At 44.9% G+C, this 24,071-nt stretch overlaps 1 protein-coding gene across 1 annotated transcript in view; it reads left to right on the top strand.

Moving 5' to 3' along the window:
- LMX1B (LIM homeobox transcription factor 1 beta) overlaps positions 1–23,177 on the top strand; it is a 94,768-nt gene extending 71,591 nt beyond the window's left edge. Inside the window, exons 3-8 of the mRNA XM_064524002.1 lie at positions 14,131–14,363; positions 17,567–17,745; positions 18,688–18,765; positions 19,203–19,269; positions 20,113–20,274; positions 22,055–23,177. Coding sequence (XP_064380072.1) covers positions 14,131–14,363; positions 17,567–17,745; positions 18,688–18,765; positions 19,203–19,269; positions 20,113–20,274; positions 22,055–22,212 — 877 coding nt within the window. The 3' untranslated portion in view covers positions 22,213–23,177. The remainder of the gene's footprint in view (positions 1–14,130; positions 14,364–17,566; positions 17,746–18,687; positions 18,766–19,202; positions 19,270–20,112; positions 20,275–22,054) is intronic.
- The last annotated feature ends 894 nt before the right edge of the window (positions 23,178–24,071 follow it).

Genomic DNA, 24,071 nt, shown 5'->3' on the forward strand with positions numbered 1-24,071 from the left:
GGCTGAACGCTACTGATCTTAGGTCGTGTCAACACGCGGGCCCACGAACTGGGGCGGCTGTGGGTCAGACAGCTGCTGCTGTCCCTGCCGGGGCGGCAACCTGCGGGACGAGGCTGGGGGACGTGGGGGGCTTGGGGAGCGCTGGGGCCGGAGGGAGCCCCGACCGTGAGGCTTTGTCCGTGCGCGGGGCCTGGTGTTGGTGGTGGCCGCCCAGGCGCGCCGTGCCCCCCGGTGACTGCCGGCACAGGCACGACTGCCAGGGAGGGCGCCCGCGAAAGGTCGGGGACGCGGAGCCGGGTTCCCCGGGAGGGACCCCCGCGCTGAGGAAGGACCCTCTGCACAGAGCAGGGGTTGGTCCTGCGTCGCGGCCTGTGCTGGGGCGGAGGAGATGCCGTTCTCGACTCTGTCACTGATGCCGGTGTGAATTACGGCAAGACTCCTACGTCTGACATCTCAAAGCTATAGAGAGGCTGAAATCATGAGGATTTTGCCTTCTAAGGCCCTTTGGGGTTCCAGGCACAGGAACCGAACACAAACGGTTGAGGTAAATGTAAGGCTTTTAGCTGATTTTAAGAACTTGGTTCAAGCTCTTTTTCTGTGTTTCCGAAATCAGCTTTCAAATGGAGATGAGAATATTTCCTCCTTCTGTTTCAAGTTTAGGCATTTGGGACAGGAAGGTCTATTACTATATTTGAGTCTATTATAGTGGGTACCTGATCTTCCCTCTTGATATTCCTGGTGGAAGATGCTCTTTTCTACATTCAGGTCACTTAGAAACATTAGAACCAACTGGAATTAAGACTGCTCTGAAAATGTCATCTTTGGCTGGAGAACAGGCACTTGACAACTAAACAACGCCTGGAGCTGTTTGAACCACCTGGCCCGAAATACACACAAACCTCAGATTCTTCCAGGAAACCCGAGGAGGTTTGGGGCAGGAGCTTTATGTACTCTTTTGATCTGGATTTGAAAAGCTCTTTTCCCCGTAAACGAAGAGGTCACTCGCTTTTCTGGAATGGCAGCTCCTGGGTGCTGCAGGTGCTGCTCTGCTGACCAGCGGCTTGGCTTTCCAGGTGCAGGCAGGGCTGTGCAGCCGGGACAGCGGCTGAGCTGGGGCACTGCAAGGACTGGCCAGATCGTGCACTGACCCCTCGCTCCTGCCTGTCCATGCAAGTCTGTGCCGAGAGCTTGCAAACTGTTACCTGCTCTGTGTGCTGCTGAACCTGTCCTGGCCCACAGCATTGCCTCTCACCGCCCCATCAGTGCGAAACATCTCTACAGTCGACTGCATCTTCTTCCAAACCGGTGGTTTCAGATAGGGAACGCTTCCTACAACTAGTGCGCTTGCGAGGGACCTTCTCAAAGGCATCCCCGGGACCTTCCTGATGGAGCACGTCCTCTTCCCTTCGCCCCTTCTTGGACAAATCTCTGCCCTTCATGCCAAGGCAAACCAAAGAGTTTCGTATTGGCAGAGGCGTAAGAGAGTCGTCCTCTGTCCCAGGAAATGGTGTGGATGAGACAGTGTGGCCTTCACCACGGAGCATCTGTGGGAAGTGTGTTTTCTTTTCTTTTTTCCCCCCCTTTTTAAAAATTTTTTCAACCGAAAAGTTAAGAACCCATCAACAACTGAACCATTTCACCTCTCAAGCCACTGGCTGCTGCTTTCTCTTAAACTTACATTTCCAAGGTCAGGATTTGTATATTTGCTCTGTATTTAGAAAGTGTTTGGTAGGTCCAACTAAAGACATTAAAATGTAATATGAACAAACAGGGATATTTAAGAAACCCTAACCATTTGTGTATTTATTTGCCCAAGACCTAATCTAACTCTGATTGCAGTAGTAATGTATCTGGAACAGCCCACTCCAGGCCACGGAAAAGAGATGGCACTTTAAAAGTGAGCTGTATGACAAAAGTGGGACAATTTGCTTTCTCCTGAGGACCATGAACCATTTCCAAGTCCATATTCAAGAGCTCCTATTTTCCAGACAGGATCCATGAATTGTCCAGGCACTGTCGAGATTCTTGTCCTCAGATTTGGGCTTTTTCCTGGCACATATCTGATTACAATAGGATTTATAGATGTAGAGACACGTTTCAAGACAAAGCTATTGTTATTGGTTCTCAAATTCATTTTTAATTCTTTTTTTATTTTTTTTTATCTTCCTGCTGTTTCATCTTTAGTTCCGTAGCAACCTTATACTTCTCACACCAAAATAGCTGGTGAGGCATCCCTAACTTTAATAGTGATTACTGCCAGTAAAGGGATTCTTGATGAAAGAATGCAAAATATAAATAAAAATAATACAAAAAATAAAAATTACTCAGATCTCCCTGCACATCTGTGACTCAAATACCTATAGAAACCAGCAGGACTTCTGCTGTCAAACTCTTTTGTGCGGCTCTGGAGTATGTAAGAGTATGTAATGAAGTGCAGCATTCTCCAGCCATTTAGGCTCTGTCAAATCAAAGTACATTGTGCCGCTTCCACAGTCATGTTAGGGAGAAAAACTTAATGCTACAACTCTCCTGCTTCTGTGAGTAAGCTCGGCGGTGAGCCTAGCCGCAGAAGTGCCTCTTGTGATAAAGGTCATACAGCAGAATAGCTTAAAAAAACTTCTTTTGGTTCTAAAAGGAAAACAGGGCTATCCAGGATCCCTGAGGTCTTTTAAATGTCCCTTGGCCTTCTTTTGACCCTGTATACACCTTACATTCTTCCTTTAATGATTGACACTCAGTGGGTATGTGCCTTCAGGCATATTGAAGTTGTAGCTGCTTCTTCATCAAAGCAACTGTTTACAGCTGGTTTGAGTTGGATGCCAATAAACAGTATTCTTTTTGTCTCAAAATAAAAAGCAGCTTAAGTCCCTAATGATAAGGATTTTGTGCTTTGTAGAGGAAAAATTCAGCTAGGTTGGGACAGCCAGCCACTCAGCTTAGCAAGTCAGAGCACTTTATACTTTCAGCTAAACTGCTTTTATCTCCTCAAGTGAGTGGGCTATAGATTCTTATCACTGTGGCAGAAGTGATGAGGGTAACATCTTTAGTTGGAAATCATTGGCAACATGCGGAGAAAGCTTAAGATGTTGTCACACTTTAACTTGGTCCTAATCTGTTCAAAGGCAGTTCATACTTTCTAACTGCACCAGCAGGTAGTGAGAGAGAGTCAAAGACCATCAGGGTAAAATAGCTCACGCCATTCTTTGGAGAGTTTATGACTTTCATAAAGTGGGTACAAAGAAACTGCAGCAGCAACTGTTATTGTCTAAATGAAGAGCTTATGTTCACCCAACCATATTTCATTAACTTGTACACCCCAGCTCCTACATTTCCTGCCCAGTTTGTGCAGTGATAGAAGCAATGTTAAATATTTTAATGCCTATTGTAAGTGAAATGAGAACAAGAGAAATGCATAAATTAACCCCGTCCCTTACGTTTGACCATCTGACTTGCCCACCACAATTAGCAGGCAGTGTATGCGAGCCATGTGTTGGAGCATTGCCTATGGCATGTCCAAAATTTGCAACGCAGACCGTTTTCTGAATTGTGACATGTTGTGTTGATGTGAGATCCAAAACGGAATCATTTTCCTTTCAACAGCAAACTGAGGAACTGCTGACATTACTTTAAATGTCCAAGGTGGGGATCCTTAAACGGAATAGTAGAAAATAGATTTAGGACAGAAGTCTCAATGGAGCCAGGCGTTTAGAGTGTCCTTATCTGCAAACAAGGGCCCAATCCTATTCCAGCTGGTATGAAGGGGAGTTCTTCATTTTACGCATCTGAAGCAAAAACTGATGCAGCTTCTCCTCCTATATTTATTTTAGCAGATGATCTTATGAACCTCGGAATTATTGGTGAGCAAACTTCATTCTATTTCAGCAAGTATTCTTATACCGTCTGTGAGAAACAAGCAAAGTGCTGTGTGAACTTTGAATAAAGGGCAGTAGAGTCAGAGCAGGATTTTTTTCAGCCAGACATTAAGCAACACACCTGATTTTTGGAAATGTTCATGCAACCATCAGGAATACCATGGGATATTTCTGTGCTTTTATAGAACAATACCAAGCAGTGCAAATTTTCTTATCAAAAGTAAGAAATGATGCATTGATATGGCGTGCTGAGGATTTTCTACACTTTCTGTCCGACAGGCATCTATATCTATTTTTTGTGTGTGTGTACACATATAAAATATATATACATATATATAGCCAAAAATTAAGTAGTATTTTCCAGCTTTGACCTACTTACAAGTTTTCATTTAATTAAAAAAAGTCTGAAAAAGTTAATAAAATGTTTAGACAAACCTTTCAGTCTTGTGAGCTTAAGGGAATAATCCTCTTTGCATGCCTAATAATGTTGTTGGTGTCTAATGGGATTTCATTTTCACACATGTGGAAGTGTCTTGTGTGATATATGCTTAACTGCTGAAATAACTTAAAACCTATGCTAATGTTCCAGGCAAAAGGAGGGTCTGGACATGCTATAGGGCCTTGCTTGTTGATAAATCTTTATGGGTTTAGTTTACCAAATCCTGAATGCAAACATGGATGCTGATAGCTAAGTCTGTAACACTCTATCATCCATATTTGGCCTTACTGAAGTTTGCAGATTTTGACATTTCCCCATTAATCTAAGAATTCAATTTATAGAGCAAATATCATATCTGTCCACACTAGAATAAATAGTCTAGTCTGGCCATTAACATAAAAAGGATGAATCAGATGTTTGGAGTCTTCAAAGAAGTCTATATAAAAAGAGCTATGTATTTTGTGTCATAGTATTAATAATATATAATTGACACGATGCTAATAACATTGACATTAACATCCACGTCACAAGAATAAATGATCATTCCTCGACATTGCTGGACGCTCCTTCAGTTGCCCGAGTTTCTCTTACTCTCATTTATTTCGGCGTTCCTTTTCCTGCTGAGTCTAGCATTACCCACAGATTTCTCCCTAAACTCTGTGCCTCTGATAAGACTCTTCTGTCTTGCCAGAAGAGTGAACTTTGTGGGGGAAGGACAGTAAAGAGAAACTATGTGAGATGATTGGGGAAAAAAAGAAGTTTTCATCCATTAAAAGTCAGGCTAATAGACCATGATTTAGAGCAGAATATAGCAGGGACCTTTGTAAGACAAACAACAACTTTTCATGCTCGCATGGGGATTCTTGGGTTAAATTGCTATCTTTGAGTTCTGAACTTGGAAAGGTATTAAAGTGGAATTAAACCTTTACACAATCCGGCTCTTGTGTCATTCAGGATTTTTTTTAGTTCTGTTTAATTGTACATCACAGCGGGGTTCTGAGTGACTGGTGCTCTAAAGAAATGAGGGGTAGGGTTAAGTCTGCAGCCCACTGCTCTCCGCTAATCCTCCTTGTTCCTTGAAGAAGGATTTACTTTTGCTGCCAGCTTGTGAAAGACCTTCCTGGTCCCGAGGAGATTGTTGTGGCTTTCCTGGGGAGGTGTGGTTGCTATAGCAGGGAGTCACGCCTGGGTATTCTCTCAAACCCTACTGAGAATGGGCCAAAAAAGAGCCGAAGAAGAGTAAAACTGGGGATTAAAAAATGGAACAATGGGAGACAGGAAGATAGGAGTGGGAACAAATGGGAATTACAGCACCAAAAATAATGCAAAGTGACAAAAAGAGGAAATAGAAAAATAATAGCTGACAGTCTGACTGAAAAGAGAAACGCTACAAAAGAACAATTTATTTTCAACAGGCAAAGAAAATAAAAGGGCATTTGGGAAATAAGACACAGGCCAGTGTGTTAACATTTTTTTTTGATTCTGGCTGTACCGCAAACGTATACTGCAAGTATTATACAGAACTGTGCTCTTTACCCCTTCTCACTTCCACCTTTGCTGCAGTCGGTTTGTTCAAAACAAAATCAGCTTGGGTTTTAAAATGTGTGTTTGCTTATTCGCTATTAAGTCATATTTCTAATGGTGTCTATTCCTAGGGACCAAGTGTAGGGCAATCCTGGGCTTTTCATATGAAATATAGGCTTTTAGATCAGTAACGGAAGAAAAGATCCAGCTCCTCGCTCAAATACTGCTCTCGAATGATTTTCAAAGAACTAACTGCCTTCAGGAAAATGCCAGTGGGCACTTAACGTTTGCTGCTGCTCGCCGGGAGACAAATTCTCCACTTCTTGCCCCGCAATGCCCCGACGGATCCCGGGTCCCACCTGGGCTCGGGCAGGAGCTGCGGCGGTCCCACCGCTGAGCGGTACGCTGAGCCTGCTCGTGTTTCATTAGGAGCTGACCTTTGGGGCTTTACATGGCATATTTTGCTGCTAACCCCCTTTGCTGTACAAATTAAATGTGGCCTAATTATGCAAAGACCCAAACTTTTCCATCTCTGTGAGAAGCAGCAGAAATTCTCATTCCCAGTTTAAAGTTTGTCACATTACAAATAAAATTAAAAAAGAAGCCGGTCCCGCATCTAACAGCAAATCTCTCTGAATGCTTTTCCTGCACCCTACTGCGTTATATAGAGGAGAGGCAGGGAGATGTAACAGACGAAGCATTTTGTTTATGAAGTGTCTATGTTTTGTTTTATTTCACATGTTTTTGCAATATAGATAACAGATTACACCACAGAGCTTTCATTGCCTTGTGCAATAAAGATACTATAAAGCCTTTCTGGGTATTAATAATAGATTGTGTTGATGAGTTTGGAGAAGCTGGCAATAGACCCCCCACTGTAAAGACATTAACACCACAGGACTAAGGTATCTTTTCCTTGCAAATCAGTTGCTAAATTGGCTGTGCTGATGGGTTTGGGCACAGGCTCTTGTACAGCAGAACTGCAGCAGGCACAGGAAGTTATTTTGTTTTATACTGGCAAATAATGTTTCTTCCTCTTAATGTTCTTAGTTGAGAGGAAAGGCCCTGTATAAATTCTTTCCCTAAGTCATTCTTGCCAGCCAAGAAATAACCTAGAAATTACATTTGAATTGCTTTGGCACGTGATTTTTTTTTTTTTTTTTTTAAGTGAAGCCCAAAGCAGTGAATCACAAACAGTACAATTTCCCCACTTATGGGGCTTTTAGGGTGAATTTTCATATAAAAATTATATTAGAAGGATTTCACTGGGTTGTTGACAACATAAAGTCAAAGGCAACTGTAAATTCAGTATGCCACTTAGTGAACAAGAAAGATAAGATTTCTGCTCAAACCAGTGAATATTCAACACCCTGAAGACAGACAATCCTCACCCTGGCGATCTGCTTTACGGAATAAGGTGCCCCATGCTACACAGGGTATGAGCCACTCGACCCACCTGGAATCACTAGGGTCGTAGAGGTAGAAAATAAAGATGGATTTAGTTTAATATGTGTAAATTACTGGATATAAATGCAAAGAAAGAAAAATGAAAAAAAACTGGTTTTCAGTAATGGAGTAAACTTGCTCAGCGGAGTTTCTGCAGCAGAAGTGCAAACTGGCCTTCATGTGTTTTGTTTTTATGAAACTTGGATATAATTTAAAGCAATACAAAAGCCTAACAGTAGAAGCTTGTTCCCCCTCCCCCCTTTTGTTTCAATTTATGGACAAAATAACATTGTTTCCCAAATGTTTACAGTGCCTAAAAATATAATTCTAACAAAATCATAATATTTTGTTAATTCATTAGACTTCCTAATTGCAGCCCTGACTTTATCAATTCAACTGGAGCCCTTAACTTCTATAACAGTTTCTGCGCTCCAGAACAGATTAGGAGAAAATTGCAGCCATAATCTGTATAGTGCAATTGCCATGCTATAAAGAGGAATGGGAGTAGCTGGGAAGAGCAATTGGATTCCCAAAGGTGGAGCACAGTAGAGCAATATCAGTGACTTTGTAAATGAAAAATTGTTTTAATTCCCTTCTAACAGCAATAATTCGATTCTTCATAAATTTTTCCATCAAAGTGTTGTAAGGAAAAAATGCCATAAAATAGAACCGCATGGCAGTGATGGAAGGCAGTTGAACAAAGTGGTCAATTAGGGGCTGAAAATTAAGCAAAGGAAAGGATCTATTCTGTCACATTCTGCTTGAAGCAAGAAACTCCTCTGCACTTTACGTTTTATGTTTTACTTGCTAGTTAAGGAAGATGCAACTTTTTAGGTCATTCCGTCCCCACTTCGGCAAGTTACCTTAGCACGGCAGCCTTGGGTTACGTCTGTCTTTACGCACGTTACCGCGCCCGTCCGCTGGCCCTTCTTCATCGTCCGGGAGCGCGGGGCCGGGGCGGCTGGCGGGGGAGCGGGACGCAGACCCCGCGCTCTGCCGGGGGCACGCCGGCTCGCTGCTCGCAGCGCTACGTGCAGGGAGCCGCGCCGCAGGGCAGGCGCCTTCCCAGCCCCGGTGCCGCCGGTGCCAGGCCCGTCCCCGCGCCCGTGGGCGCAGGTCCTCCTCCCCTCGGGGCCGGCGGGGCTCCTTCGCCCTCCCGCGGGAAGGGAGCCATGCGGGCGCGGGACGGACGGCGTCGTGCGAGGCCGTGGCAGGCGGCGGAGGCAGCGCTGGCCTCCCGCCTGGTGCATCCTGCGCTCCGGGACGCGCTTCCCGCCGCGGGTGTTGGCCAGCCGCTGCTGCTCTTAGTACGGTACCTGCGCCCAGGCGTTAAGAAACACGCTCCTTAGTTCTCGTTGTAGAAAGAGGTTCCTTTGTCTTAGTTTTGCTCTAAATATTCCGTTTTTTATAGAAACTTTTAATTTTTGTGCATGGTTTATTACCACTCTGAAAGGGAATTAGCTTTCCTTTACTGAAGTTTCAGCTATAAAATTGGCTTTAATAAAGTATGTAATTATTTTTTCTGCAGGGAAAATATTTAAAATGGATTGTTTCTTATTTTAGGGTTTCTTTTTTTCAAACCATAAAATTATAATATTTCTGTTTCGCTTTGGTGCATTTGAGATGTTTTGAATGTTCAGAATTTAGTGTAACCAAGCAACAGTTTTTCTTTTTTATATGCACCCATGAGCTGTAAAACACTACAAAAATGTAAAAGTCCTACATTGGAAAAAAACCCATGCATAGTGTTTTCCCCAGTCCATGTCATCTAAAGAACATGGAAGTATCAAAATTTCTCCTGAAGAACAAGTAACAGATGTCATTCATTAGTAACTTAATTTCTCTTTTTTAATAAAACTCAGTTGTGTGAAAAGCATAATATATTTCACTCCAGTTCTAACATGCTTCGTACTGCGTGAGCGCCAGGCAAACTCCCTGCCGATGTATCGGCACAGTAAGGATGTCACACACAGGCTAGTGGCAGGGGGAAAAGTATCAGACCTAAAGACTGCCTACAATATTCACAAAGCTTGTGACCACCATCTCCGCATATTTAGTACATCAAGAAAAGCCAGGTATCTGCTGCGGTTTCTTCCAACACAGAATGTCAGAACTGCACAGAAAAGAACATGATCGAACGTCTCTGATAGCTAGACAGCAGCATCTGTCCTCTGACATATATCAAACATGGCTTAATAACTTCCTATTTACTGTTTCACTGCAGAAGTCCAGTAAATAAACAAATGGACTGAACTGGTCTATTTTTATACTTCTGTCCTGTATAACAAACCTCTTGAACCGCACTTAATATGAACAGCAAATTTCACACTGCACATCAAGATCTCTCAGCACAGATTAAATTAGTTATAATAAAACAATTAGACTCTATTTGCCTACAAACAGGAGGAAATGAAGGACCTGGGTGAGCAGCAGAAAGGTAAAGGGCGGGTTGTCAGGACATTATAAGAGTAAACAGCAGAACAGTGATTCTCGGGAGCAGAGCAGGGTCAAACTTACAGCAAGATAACTGCGCTAGAGATAATAAATCAGTAGTACGTATTAAACACCAGATGGTTGTGCCCATGCAGAAAGGCACAATGGCTCATGTAACCGTGGTTGTGTTTGTGAGGATTACGGATTCAGCCTGACTTCACAGGGATATCCTAACAAATAAAATCTTTATGGCCTCTTCCGCTAGCGAACATTTTCATCTACTGTTTAAAGACAGGACCACATGTCTTAGTGATCTCGTTGCCCCTAAAATATATGCAAAAATAATTTGGTAGGTTCACCCATTTTTAAGTGGTGCGTATTTTTTGCTATCTAGTACTGTAAAGTTGCTTCACAGTGATTATTACAAATAGTCAAATGAACAAAGCAGCCCATTGTTCCAAGCTTTAGCTCAGCTGAATCCCCTAAGTGTTTCAGGCATAGAGGCAAACACACTTAAAAACCCCTAAACCTATTGAGTTGTCTTTCAGAATTGTCCAGGCAACAGAATTTATTTATAAAACTCTTGCAATCATTGATTCAAAACAAGGTTTTCTTGTTCTGCTTTTCTCCTTTGTCCTCTTTGAACAATTTTCTTTGGAATGTTTTCGTTGTGCTTAGGAGTTGGAGATTTCCCGGGGCTTCTAATAAAGGCATTTGATTTCCACTCTCCGCATACTTTAACAAGTCCAAGGATTTTGAGGTTTGACATTAACTTAAGAGAGCTGGAGATAATCAGCCATGGGGGTAAAAAGGCAGAGTTATGCAAATTATTTTTAAAATGTATAGAAAGCAAAAGAAATATTTCTTTAAATGTGGTTGGTGCGGGACAGAGTCTTTGTCTCGGCACAGAGTATCTGCATGCTCCCCTTCAAATTTATTGCTTTGAAACCTGTAAAGGGGTGATCTGTAAAGTATTCCTGCTATCCTACACTTCTCAACAGGTTTATTACCATTCGTTTATAAAATGAACAGTCTAACGAGCAGTGTTTTAGATCACAGATATCAAAGTCTGGTCATTTGTCAAGATTAGTTTCCTGTTGTGAGATTGCCTTGTGCAAAAAAAGTGCATAACCCTGGGTTACTCTCTGGAAGCTGAAAAAGAAACTATAAACACTTTATAAGATAAATTTAATGAAGATTTCATAATCTCAGAATTAAATCCTACACAGTGCAATCTGTGTGTGGTGTAAGTGTATGTTATAATGCTGAGAGTATATGAGTGCAGAGCATGGAATTTTGTTATGTCGACAAAGGACAAATTAAAGATAGGAAGTTCATGCAGTATTGTCAGAAATATAACCGCTGATTTGAATGAGTTAATACTACATCGATGGCAACATAATTCTTTATAACTAAAAGACTGCCTTTGATAACATTACTACGAAAGCACCGTCTTTCCGGCTATATTCAATTGCCAATGAACAACATGTAATATTTTCTATTTATGTTGGACATCTTTTATTTTGAAGAAAAAGAGACAAAAGCACTTGGTAAAGCAATATGGCAGAGAAGGTACTGCTCGGGTCAACACTGCGCTGCATAGCACAGGAATGAGGACAAAGAAACCAGATTGTTCTTAGTCCCAACTGAAGAAATGTGAAAGCGGGGAAGGTATATGCTTTCCTACTTGAACCATATTGCATTTGTGTTTTCACTTTCCCTGGCTGATGGCAGATTTTGTGGTTTGCTGGTAGATGGCTTTGCTCGGGAGAAGACCTTAGCCAGCGCAAGGCACCGTTTATGCAGTGTCAGTCCCATTTTCCTCGGAGGCCCGCAAGTGCCTGTGTGCTGTCCCCTTTGCAGAAGTCTGCGGCGAGCCCCCGCCAGCCTGGCTCCCGCGCCCTTCCCCGGGAAAGCTCCCCTTCTCCTCCGCGAGGCCTGAGGGACCTGCCCGTCCACCGCCTTTGCCCCGGGGGTCCCGCGGCCGCTCGACTGGCGAGGCTGGTCTGCGGCGTGGATGGCTCTGCTCCGGCCAGGCTCCGGGCACAGCCGGCGTCTCCGCAGGGAGAAGGGTCCCGTGCGCCGGGCGCCTGCCCGGCTTGGCTCTGCGGTCTGTCCGCAGAGAGGCTGGGTGAAACGGGCTTCCCGCGTTAGCTCTTTCTGTGGAAAAACCCAGTGAGAAGTACGCTGATCGCTCACAGGACTGTCTCTATTCACAGCACGACCGTGGCGTTTTTATCGTTATTGCCGCAGCAGTAGCATGAAGGTTTTTTAGAAACATCGCAGTCCCAGTAGCCGCAGGATCGCGGTCCCTCTCCGAAGTTTCTTTTCAGGGTTTTTCCAGGGAGCAGCACTGATCTGAAATGCAGATGAAGCCCGGGGCCTGGAAGCTGCGGGAGCAGAAACGGCAGCGGCGTTCCCAGCCCGGCTGCTACGTCCGCAGCCCATCAGCGCTGCTGCGGCACGGAGGGCTCGTCCGTCCCTCCCGATAGCCATCAATTGAGTTTTACTGAAGCGTACACAGGTTAACTGTCACAGCAGTATAAATGAACTGATGCCCGTTGGGGGAGACGGATGCCTTCACACCAGATCTGCTAATCTTCAGCTTCTCTAAGTGTGCTCCGTCATAACAACGCTCTTTAGACAAAAGATACAAGCTTAATTAAACTCATTCAAATAGGTTTAAGCAGTTAAATAGAAACAACAATTCAAAGCGGTTAAAATGTTTGCTCTTTTTTTCCCCTTTGTGTTTTAATCCTATCAGATATGTTGTTATGTATGCATAAAAATATTTGCTGCCGAGGAATTTCCTAGCTAAAGCATTGTAATATTTTTGTGAACTTTACTAGTCGAAGTATAAAAGTCATATTTCTCTTTCTGTTAATTTTGCAAAACAGCAAAAAAAAAAGTTGTAGACGAACCCAATAGACAGCTGGAAATAAAATGGCGTATTTACCAGTGGCGGCCGTAGGTGCCCACTCAGTCTCCGTTTAATAGACCCAGTTCGTTATGCACCCAAAAAAGAGCTGCTCGGTCTGCCCTGTGCGGCTCGATCAAGGCAAAGCCGTCGTGTTGTAGCTGGGACAGTGCGAAGACACGCACCAAGCCACCAAGGGTAGTAGAGTAAATTGCCTTTATTAGATCAAAAGATGCAGATGGAAAAAAACCAGTTCTTGGGCACTCAGCCTTTCTTTGGATTTAGCGTGCAAACATAAACGTTTTCTTTTCCCCCTGCCCATTTCGAGACTCCATCGTTTTGCTGAAGAGCAGGTGACTGCCATTTTGCTGCGTTTCCTCAGCTCAGACAAAATGGAGTCTTGGGAGGACTCGGGCTGCCACGGGCTGTGCTTCCCCGGAGAGGGGATGTTCGCCTTTTATCTAAAAGGTGATAATTCTGAGGATGAAAAAAGGTCGGAGCACCCCATCCTAAAAGGCACAGCAGTGCAGTTGGGTTCATTTCATTGCAAAAATGTAAATATTAATGCACCTTGCACTTTGATGTATTGCCATGAAAGACACTGAACTTAAATCACCAAGCCCACTATGTGAGGCAGGGACATAACTTAGCTATTCATCTTTATTTGAAACAGCACTCCTCTTAAAATCTCACTCAGGGAGACTCCCAGTTGCCATTAGAATAGCAAAATAAAATTAATCTAAATAATTCAAACTTTATCTTAGAAAATTAATGGTGGATAAAAGAAGGGGTTTATGAAGGTTGAATAAGAACTAGTCTGGAATATAGTGTATATTGTAGAGCCTGTGATTATAGTGGTAATTTAGCTGATTGTATCACTGCCTATCTCTGCCAAAGGATGTTTCACACCATTTAAAATGCACAGTACTCTCTTCGGAGACAGGTTGTTCTGGAATAACTCAACATCCAAAGAAAAGCCATGTTATTCCACTCCTCTCTTTATCAATTGCATGTGTGTGTCATCTTCTCTTCAGCAATAGCACCGAGTTTCCCTGCTTGTTTCTGTTCCTCCTCGGAGACGGACGATACTGAGAAGGGAAAGTCGTGGAGTCTGTTCAGGACAGGTTTTAAGTGATGGTATCAGAGCACCTGCATAAAAAAATTGTGACTCAGCCTTTCCTCTAAAATGGGAATTAAAATGAATTTGTTTTTGAATAACATTATCCAAACTGAGAGCTGCTTTTTGTTTCTCCTTTTGAAGAGGAACAAAGCAGTAAGATAGAGACAAATCTTAGTATTTCTTGCCCAGTCGAGGCAGAGGTGGCTTGGGACTCTCTAGACCAAAGGGCTGAGATTTGCAGGAATTGCATGCCTTGGATGTTTCTGAGACTCTGGGCATGTGCGTGGCAAGCCTATCGGTAGTTAAATTAATCAGTCTGCTGTATTTAAATACATGCGGTGGATGATCTGACATTGCCTTTGACTCTCTCTCTCTCCAGGCTGTTTGCTGCTAAGTGCAGTGGATGCATGGAGAAGATTGCTCCGACCGAGTTCGTGATGAGAGCCCTGGAGTGTGTTTACCACTTAAGCTGCTTCTGCTGCTGCGTTTGCGAACGACAGCTGAGAAAAGGGGACGAATTTGTTCTTAAGGAAGGACAGTTGCTCTGCAAAAGTGACTATGAAAAAGAGAAAGATTTGTTGAGCTCGGTCAGCCCAGACGACTCAGACTCAGGTGAGCTTTTCCCACACCTCTACCAACTAGAAAAGCCACAAGAGTGTGCAGAGCTTTCTCATAGAAAGTATATCCACTTGCACATCCATCTGTCTGTATGCACACACCACCGATGCAAATTACAGCTCTAAGCATGCACGGCTGAAATCCCGGCCTTCAGTCTCCTCCCAGCTTCACTCCCTCCCTTAATTTGCTGCTGTCTTAGTAAAGGACAAAAACTGTTTGCAAGCTGTCAAGATTATGTTTTTCTATAAAATCATAGTGAGTGAACCTGACTGATTTCAGTTACCTGGGGCCTGATCAAAGTGTGTTGTTTCGCACAGGCGTTCTTCCATCCACTTAAGTATTTTTTGCTTTGAGTACAGGGGTTCTACATGTTCAGCAGGGAGCTAGAAAAACGGGCAGTGTAGTAATATGATTTTCCAGCGTATGCTGAAATGTGGCTCTCTCTGCCAATCACAAATGGTAACTTTAAGAAAAGCTGCAAGTGTGAATTTGACAGAAACGGCGAAACGGGTTTTGTGTTCCAGCAGTGGCACGTGCCGTGCAGAGGAGGCCACAGCAGCACCAGGGACGCGCGGCAAGGCTGCCCGCACGTCTGCTGCGGTTCAGGCAGGCAAGGGGGCTCCCACAAAAAGAAGAATTAAAAGTAGCAACTTGACCGAGGTGCTTTGGGGAGACTGTCTGTAGTGCTCCCAAGGCAGGTGCAGAGCTCGACTCTCCTGACTTCACCCGGACTTCTCTCTGGCAGTGTCTCCTCCCTGCTGCTGGGCTGCAGTTCCCAGTCGTTGCCCTCGCCCACCGCTTTGCACCCGAGCCCCAGCCTGGCCTACGTCCGGGGGATCTCCGAGGCGTGGGCCCAAGGAGAGCCGCGCTACGGTTCGTGTGCTGCACAGAGTGCAGGTGTGAAGCGTGCAGGGTTGGCGCCCCGGCCCGTTGCAGGCCTCCAAGGTCCTACACTGCTCCTGAGGAGTAAACCAGAGGGGTTCGTATTGCGCGGGTTCAGGGCTAGACGTCTTACTGAAATGCACTGCTGCTAGTCTGCAGTGTGAATGCCACCTCCCTCTGCAGCGGGACCCGGGACTTGAGCAGGGTGATTGCAAGAGCATGCACCACTTGGCCTGGGGATTCAGGCACAAAGTCACCCCGCTGCGTAAGCAGAGCTTTGGTCCTCGTAAAGAAGACAACGGAGCCTCACGAGCGATAGCGGCTGCCTGCTGTGTCCCCCAAATTCTGCATGGTGACGTGGAGGAGAGTCCCTCCTTCCTTCCACCCACTGCCAGGGGACGTTTCAAAAGGGGGTTAGCAAAATGCCTGCTGTCCGTCCGGGGCCAGGAGGGAACATACACTGTGCACAGGACAAATGTTATTTCACACGCTGAGTCTGGGTTTTCCAGTCCCAAATCTGGAGCCTGCCGCTGCGGGTGCAGTGGCGACTGCCTTTCCGGCTCACGAGCTCTCGCAGTTCCAGAAGACACAGGACTCCCCGTTCCTTTGCCGTATCCACTCGTGGGGGCTGGAGGCCTGGTACTGCCAGTGTGCCCGGCTGACTCAAGGACTAGACAGCGTGGACGGAAATTGCTGCCAGCCATCATAATCGCTCATTTATTTCCCTAGAAGACGTATAAGCAAATCAACAATTACCATTCCATTACGTGTACAAATGACATGTATGTTCACCTCTGGTTTATGGGAAAATATGTTACTCCCAGTTGAACTGGGAATGGTAATTATCCTTAGTCTCTAATCTGAGAGCCATATTCACCACGTTGCTCAAACTTACGTTTTCGTGTCAAGAATGCGGCGAGACTCAGCACGGTGTGCAGCTCCCGCGTCTGCCTTGGAGCCGCGCGTGTTTACTGCCATACTGCATTTGCAGGACTCTCTGCTCTGTGTCTGTCCCCGTCCCCGTCCCCGTCCCCGTCCCCGTCCCGGCTCCGGGCTGCCCGCGGCGGCAGTCCTCCCTCCGCCCCGCGTTGCTGTGCGGCGGTGAGCGGTCCCACCCCGCGGGGACCGCGGCTGCCCTCCGCCAGCGAGGCGTCTTTGAGGCCCGCCCTTGGCACGGACGCGCTCCCCTTCGCTGCCAGACTCTGCCTGCGTCTTCTGATCAGCTGGGCAGAGAGCTACCAAAGCCGCACGAAATGACATTGGTTTCGATTTCACTTCCCCTTGGCACAAGGCGCATTTTCTTACTCCTGGAGATGCTTTTTTTTCCCATTATTCTCTATCTTAGCCAAACCCAAACCTGAAAAACAAGCTGACAAATTAAATGGGATGTTTTGTCTCCCATTGTCTAATACAGTGAAAACACAGATCTCCCCAATGCCCGTGTGAGCGCAAATGATTTCACATAACTCTGGCTGAGTGTGTGTCCTTCTCCAATCAAATATTTATCCACTGGACACAAAAGTAACTCTCCAATGAGCAATATTAATCCTCACAAACCTTTCCTTAGAAATGGCATGCTGGAAAGTTAATAATGTCATGGTTATTAAAATGACTGAACTTCTCTTTAATCATTATGCAAAAGATGCTTATTAAAGTAAAAGGTGATTATATTGCTAGGTGCATAATAATCAGACCCTAAAATGAATTAAAAGTCTAATTTGCTAATTCCCCAAATGTAACCTTTGAGTATACCAAAATTGCAGTGTGTTTCTTAATGTTAAAGTTCTCCAGAATAGTATCTTAATGTTTTCTGAAAGAAAAATCAGTAGTCTGATGAAATAAAATACGAGCTGAAAAAATATTTTTCAGAATGACATATGCACTTACTTGTCAATCTTTGGCACGGAAATTGAGATTTCCCAGTACAAGGTACTAATGCACATAACATCACCAAATTATAAGATTATTCAGAACCTAACTGTAGAAAATACAGATGGTCTACTTACTCTACACGTGCACATACATATTTGTATGTATTTACCAAGAAAGAGAAATTTGTGCATGCACCTATAGAGACATCATCCCAATGCCCTCAATTAAAAATTAAACACATTTTTATGCTTTCCTGGAATTCAGTTTAGGCAGCGTACACAAGTCTATGGTGATCTCCTCTTGCTGAGGGTGAGTTTAGTCAGACAGATGTGGGATAACACTTGAACCTGTGAGCTAGTTCGGCAGCCGTGGAGCAGTCCTCAAACACCCTCTTATCTCAGTGGAACAAGTATGAGTTTACATCTTGGTTTTTTTCCCACTAGTTAAAAGTGACGATGAGGATGGGGATGTTAAACCCACCAAAGGACAAGTAACCCAAGGAAAAGGAAGTGACGATGGGAAGGACCCAAGGAGACCTAAGCGACCAAGGACAATACTTACGACGCAGCAGAGACGAGCCTTCAAAGCTTCCTTCGAAGTGTCTTCCAAGCCCTGCAGGAAGGTAGGTGCTTCAGCAGGGACCTGCAGCCAGCCCTGACACCTGGCCTTGGGGTGAGGCCACCGGTCCGGCAGGACCCTGCCCTGTGTCCGGGCCAGCACCGGGGCCGGGGATGAGCACAGAACCCAGCCGGTGTGTGCCGGTGCCTTGCTGGACGCGCCCTCAGGCTTGAGCAGGCTGTAGCTTGGGAGCTGCTGAACGCCATGTTCAAGGATGCTCGTCCACGGCGTCTGGTACCAGCTCCGTGACTGATTCCTGCTAAACAACCGCCTTTGGTTGGTTCTTATGAAACACAAAGCAGTCATTGAATTTTTAGAGCCTTGGCGCGCAGGCGGTTTCCTGCTCTTGTCCTTCCCACCGCAGGGGTAGGAAGGACAAGTCTCATTTTTTATGAGTCTCCTTTTTTTTATGAAAATTGACCATGCTGTTGATCTCATTTATAGCCAAGGAAGGGTGTAAGGTATTGCCTCAGTGGTGAAACTGGTGAAAATCAGATCTTTGTGTAAAGCACCCTAGATGTCCATTTCCTAAGTCTGAGTGGACAGAGATGGAGTTGCATCCTGAAAGTTGTCATCATTGCAAAAAGTGGCATTCACCTGCCTATGTAGAAAGCATACTTCTTGGGACAGTGTAATGTACCTTTTTGCCTTTTTAAAGTATGAAATTCTATTTGAAAAATATAAAAATTGTTCATAGCAAATTTAAATTTTTTTACACAGACCTGTTTTATGGGCAAAATAAAAATCATAAAATGATTTAACACATTTAGATTACACAGCTCAGACTATTTATTCAGTACTTAGGAAACTGGTAGTGAATCTGAGGGATTTTTAAACTTAATTCTGTCCATGCACATCTTATTGTAAGTACAGACATCTTCCTCTTAACATAACTTGTTAGATGTTTAAAAAAAAAAATTACATCGTTAAACATTTCCTCCTGTAGGTCAGAGAAACACTAGCAGCTGAAACAGGACTCAGTGTGCGAGTTGTCCAGGTCTGGTTTCAAAACCAAAGAGCAAAGGTAGGTTGTTTGTCAAGTTCTCAAATGTAAAACACAAATCATCCTCCAACAAAGAGATTTTCTTTCCCTGTAGATGTAGTACGTATCACAGAGACCCCAGGGACTAACCTTCAGAAAATCTGATGCATTTTTGCGCCACTCCTGTGCATATTTTGCATGCAGTGCTGTCTACATCCATATGAGAAGGGCTATTTTCAAACACAGACATTAAGTTAGTGTGTTCAAAGCAGCACGAGGTTGGGAGTAGATTTCACATGCAAATATGAACTGGAAACCCAAATGTTTAAGTTTAGGAAGGAAATTGAACCCACAGTGGTGTGTGCATGAATATGCATGGTCTGTATTAACTGGTTTGATGTTTGCAGAGAGTTTTGTAAGGAAACGAAATTGTTCCATTCAGACCCATGAGATTTTTCTGTTCTTCCTCCTTTATTCAGATGAAAAAACTAGCACGACGGCATCAGCAGCAGCAGGAGCAACAAAACTCTCAGCGACTAGGGCAAGGTAGGGCACTCGTGATGGAGGCAAAGCGAGAGGAAAGGAACCTGCAAGGTTTCTGGGAGTGCCATTCCCGTATGGGTGCACGACGTCTGCGCACAGCCGCGGGTGGTACCCGCAGGTCTGCGGATCACGTGCGCTGTAATCAGTGGAATCGCGCAGAGGTTCCGTGTCCAGGTCCCACCCTGGGGTTATCGCAGACCCCTGCCCTGTGCCCAGACCCCGGAGGTCCTTATGCAAAAGCTGTCACCTCCTTCCTGTAGGAAACGCGCTTGCAGAGGAGCTGAGGGGGGAGCGAGGAGCAGGAGCTGCCGGGGGTGCCGGGGCTTCCCGCCTGCTCCACGGTGCCGTCGTGCTTCTCCCCCTCCCAAGGCCTTGCAGCCTCAAAGCGCTTCACCCGGAGCACAGAACCTGGCCTGGCCCTTGGGACCATGGTCTGTGAGCGGGACGTGGGGCTGCCCCGTGCGCTGCCACCCGGGAAGCGGTACCGCCTGCTCGGCGGGACGTCCGCGCAGCTTAGGGAACGACCGCGCTGCGGCTGCGTCGCCAGCGGTAGCCTGGCACCGACAGGCGCTGGGGGGTCTAAGAGCTTGTGTCAGGCACGAAACAGACTCTGGGAAGATACGGCCCAGCCCCCAGGAGCTCCAGAAATGATACAGTCAGAAATCACAAATCTTTCAACTTACCATTCGGGGCCGTACTCTCAGACGAGGGTTTGGCGGGCTCTGAACGGCAGGACGCACCTAGCTGCACCCACGCTGCGCTCAGGTTCCCCAAGTGCCACTGATGCTACTTTCTGCAGCCTCGTCATTGCCAAGCCGTGACTGTTCCCTGCTGTTTGGTTTGCAGAAGTGATGTCCAACCGAATGGAAGGGATGATGACATCTTACACACCGCTTGCACCTCCACAGCAGCAGATTGTAGCAATGGATCAAAGCAGTTATGGCACAGACCCATTTCAGCAGGGTCTTACCCCGCCACAAATGCCAGGCGACCACATGAACCCTTATGGTAAGGCATGCATCATTCTGCCACATCAGAAATAGCAGGATTCGTATGCTGGTTCACACACCAAAGGCTCAGTAGAGTGACCTACTTTTATAATATTTTTTCTGGGATTTGTACCAGGGAATATGTTGAATCAGTCAGTTTCATGTGTATATTTTGACATACACACAAGTGGGTAGAAGAGAGCTCATCCCAGGTTCTGGACACCCTTCAGCACTACTTCACAGTATAATTCTTATAAATGATAAAGCGAGCAACATCAGTGCTCCAGCTCCACTTTTTAAACTACTGTCCAAGACATCTAAAAATAAACACTACCATTTTCTCTCTATCTCCCTCACAAGTTTTTCCTTTTTCCTAGAAGCTTTGGGGAAAAAGTGCCTTGAAAAGTGGTCTAATAAAGGGAAGTAATCTGTTGGTTCCAAAATGAATATCCATCCAGCTAAGGTCCCTCAAACTGGATGCATGGATTTCTTAAAGAGCCATTCTTGAGCTTCCAGGAGATGTGTCACCACAGAACATTTCTCCTGCATGATTTTATACTGTGCCCAAAATCAAGATGATGGTTTGCTTTTATTCTTTCCCAATCACACAACGTAAAGCAGATAGGTACAACAAGTGCATATCAAGCATTAAATGCCTGATAATTCATTCTGGACAATTGTGGTGTGGCATGTAAATTAAATTTAAGAGGATTTCTCCGACTGTGATTGTTGGCCTTGCTGTAGTCCATGAGGGCCGGTTACATTAGGCTTTCCTGTGGACCAGGAACACTTTACACGTTACATGCACACATCTCTTTCCCGAGCGCACCATGCACAGACCAACGGGAACTCTGGCCTGGGTCTGTGCTGTTGCAAGTCCATGGTGCACACCGGGCAGTCTGGTAAAAGCTGTACGGAGCTGAAGCTTCAAGCATATCTCATGAGTAAATCCGAAGCTCTAATGAGCATTAGATAGCTTGTGATTTTGTTGCTAACAATTTGCTTGGCTTTCTAAGCAAAACTCCTTTGGAGACGTGTTCTGTGTTTCAAAACCAATGCAGGCTATGACACAAAGCCGTTTTAAATGAATGCATAAAAAAAGAACCAGAGGGACACTTTCTTAGTGCTCATAGTACTTGAACTAGAGCTCCTTCTGGTAACTTAAGAGTTGAAGTAAGTTGAAATTTTAGTTGCTAAGGGAAATGAAAGGTGCTGCTCCAAACCGGCCCCAAAAGAGTGGAATTTTCTGAAATGAAAACATGTTTACAGCTATAGATCATTTGAGCCCAGGAAAGCTGGGCCTCCTCTGGGCTCCATCGGATTTGCATCCGTCTTTTACCATCTTTTGTGTAAATGAAGACCATTATTTGTTATGGGTCCCAGTTCGCTTTTCCCCGTTCCGGGCGCTCGGGGTCCGCTCCCGCTTCCTCGACGGCACGCGGTTCCCCCTCCAACACCGCTCCCGGCGCATAAAGCACAAGGGACCTGCTCCTTCTCCTGCCGCTGTTCGCTCGTGTCAGTCAGCCACGACGCTTTTTTTTGTGCTGACGACTAGAGTATAAATTAAATACTGGCAGATTTCCACACTTCCAAGTGGCATTGCTGCCAGTGGATATCTGTGAATTGATTGCTAGTCTGCCTCTTTAGAGAGCAGACCCTTGGAGTGAAATTATATTAGCATGTAAAAACAGAAACAAAACTGTTCCCTTTTGCTGCAGTGTGCAACGTATGAGCATCCCTGTGTACTGTGTCCCTCTCTCTGCACAGAATCCAGCTTAACATATACATTTCATTTGCAGGAAACGACTCCATTTTTCATGATATCGACAGTGATACCTCTTTAACTAGCTTGAGCGACTGTTTTCTTGCCTCTTCCGAAGTTAACTCCATGCAGGCTAGAGTAGGAAACCCCATTGACAGGCTGTACTCTATGCAGAGCTCATATTTCGCCTCATGAAAATAAAAGAAAACAAACAGTCGGCGTATATTTAGCCAGTGACTTTTTCCAGTGCAGACTCTACAGCCATATGTTGCCCAGCTCTTCCTTCACAGTGACTCCTGCTGCCTCTGGACTGCAAAGAGCATTTTTAGGAAGACTATGTGTGTGTATATATGTGTGTGTGTGCGTGTGTGTGTGTGTGTGTGTGTGCGTGTGTTTGTGTGTGTGTGTGTGTGTGTGTGTACATACACACATCATATATAAATGCATACATACACACACACATACGCGCACGCACACACACACACACACACATATATATATATAAAACAAAACAAAAATATCCTCCAGTCCCTTACCCTTGATTACCCAGCTTGCACCAGACCAAGAGACAAGCATGGAAGGAATAGAAGACCCTGCTCTTCAGCAGCCTTTGTTTTGGTTTGGTTTGAGCTCATCGTTGTAAAGGAAATGGATTTTGCAGAAAGCTAGACCTTTTCCTCCTTTCTCTAGTCCTTTCTTTTGGATGTTTAAACTTTTTTTTTAAAAGCCACTGATACTGACATCAGTCGACCATATGACAAATAAATCAAAGAAACTGGAGATTCCTCCCTTTTCTTACTGCATGATTCATACTATGTTGTGGACAAATTGCCATTTGAACTGTGAGAAGTTAATGTAAATGTGACGTTCAACCTTTGTTTCCTTTCTACACTTTTTCTGCATAACCTAGATCTGCTCATTAGTTTATAGCCCTTATACATATGATACTGAGGAAACTGGTTAACAGTAACATTTGTGGAGAAAGCCAGTGATTTCGTAATAGGAAAGGTCTATGACCCTGGAGAGGTGATGCATGTTAGGGGCAGAGGCGTTTAGGTTAGTATTGATCTCAAATAATTAAAACTAAAGGTGCTTACAAGACAGAGTTTTATTTAATTTTTGAAGTGTGAGAATAAAACATTTACTTTTGTTTGTCAGTATTTCAGTGCCAAATTTCAAGTCTAGACTATGATTTGCAAACATGTGTTGTTCAGTCTGTTCTGCTTATTTATGTTTTGCATGAGGCATAAATGTGCTATGTTCCATTGTCCATCTGGAATAATTGAGCACTCCTTTAGTTAATTATCTTGCCTCAGCAAGACTCTGTAGGTATACAGCTCTAGCCTCAGCCATCAGAAAAAAAGTACAAGAGAAATCACAGTCGGAGGTTTAGATATTTTGAGCTGCGTCTAATCTAAATTCTGCAGGTTTCACACTGATGGGACACCTGTATTTATGACAAATACCCCAACTAACCTATTAGTAGAGCAAATGAAAGAAGAACAAGATTGTTAGTCCGTAAATTGAAGGGAATGTCCCAGCTGACGGCTAAACATCTCAGATGCTGAAGTTTGAGGACGTCATATATGTTTTCATAGAGCATAAAATATCATAAATAATAATAATGTAGTTATAAATATTGCCTGGTGATAATTATAATGTGGAGAGGCAGACAAGTATGGTCACGGCTCTTGGTAGAGAAAACTTCATGGGGAAAAATTGCCAGGGTAATATCAGTAATTATAGGGTGTGTTCAAAATAGAGCTCATGGGGAAAGATTGGCAGGCTAGGCCCGTTCTTAAATAAATGCCTTTAATATATTGACCATAACAGCCCGAGCCGAGTTCAAAACGCCGGTTAGTCCGAACCCCTCCAGCGCAGCCGACGCGCGGGGCTCCGAGTCTTCCGCAGGGCCGGGCAGCTCCCGGCTCCGCGACGCGGCCGAGGCACGAGGGCCGCAGCAGGGCCCGGGTCGGCTCGGCCCCTCCGGAGCGCTGAGACCGGGCCGGCTGCACCGAGCACCTCGCAGCGCTGCCGGGGGTCCCCGAGGAGAA

Source organism: Dromaius novaehollandiae, chromosome 20 (genome assembly GCF_036370855.1).
Source record: "Dromaius novaehollandiae isolate bDroNov1 chromosome 20, bDroNov1.hap1, whole genome shotgun sequence".
NCBI lineage: Eukaryota > Metazoa > Chordata > Aves > Casuariiformes > Dromaiidae > Dromaius > Dromaius novaehollandiae.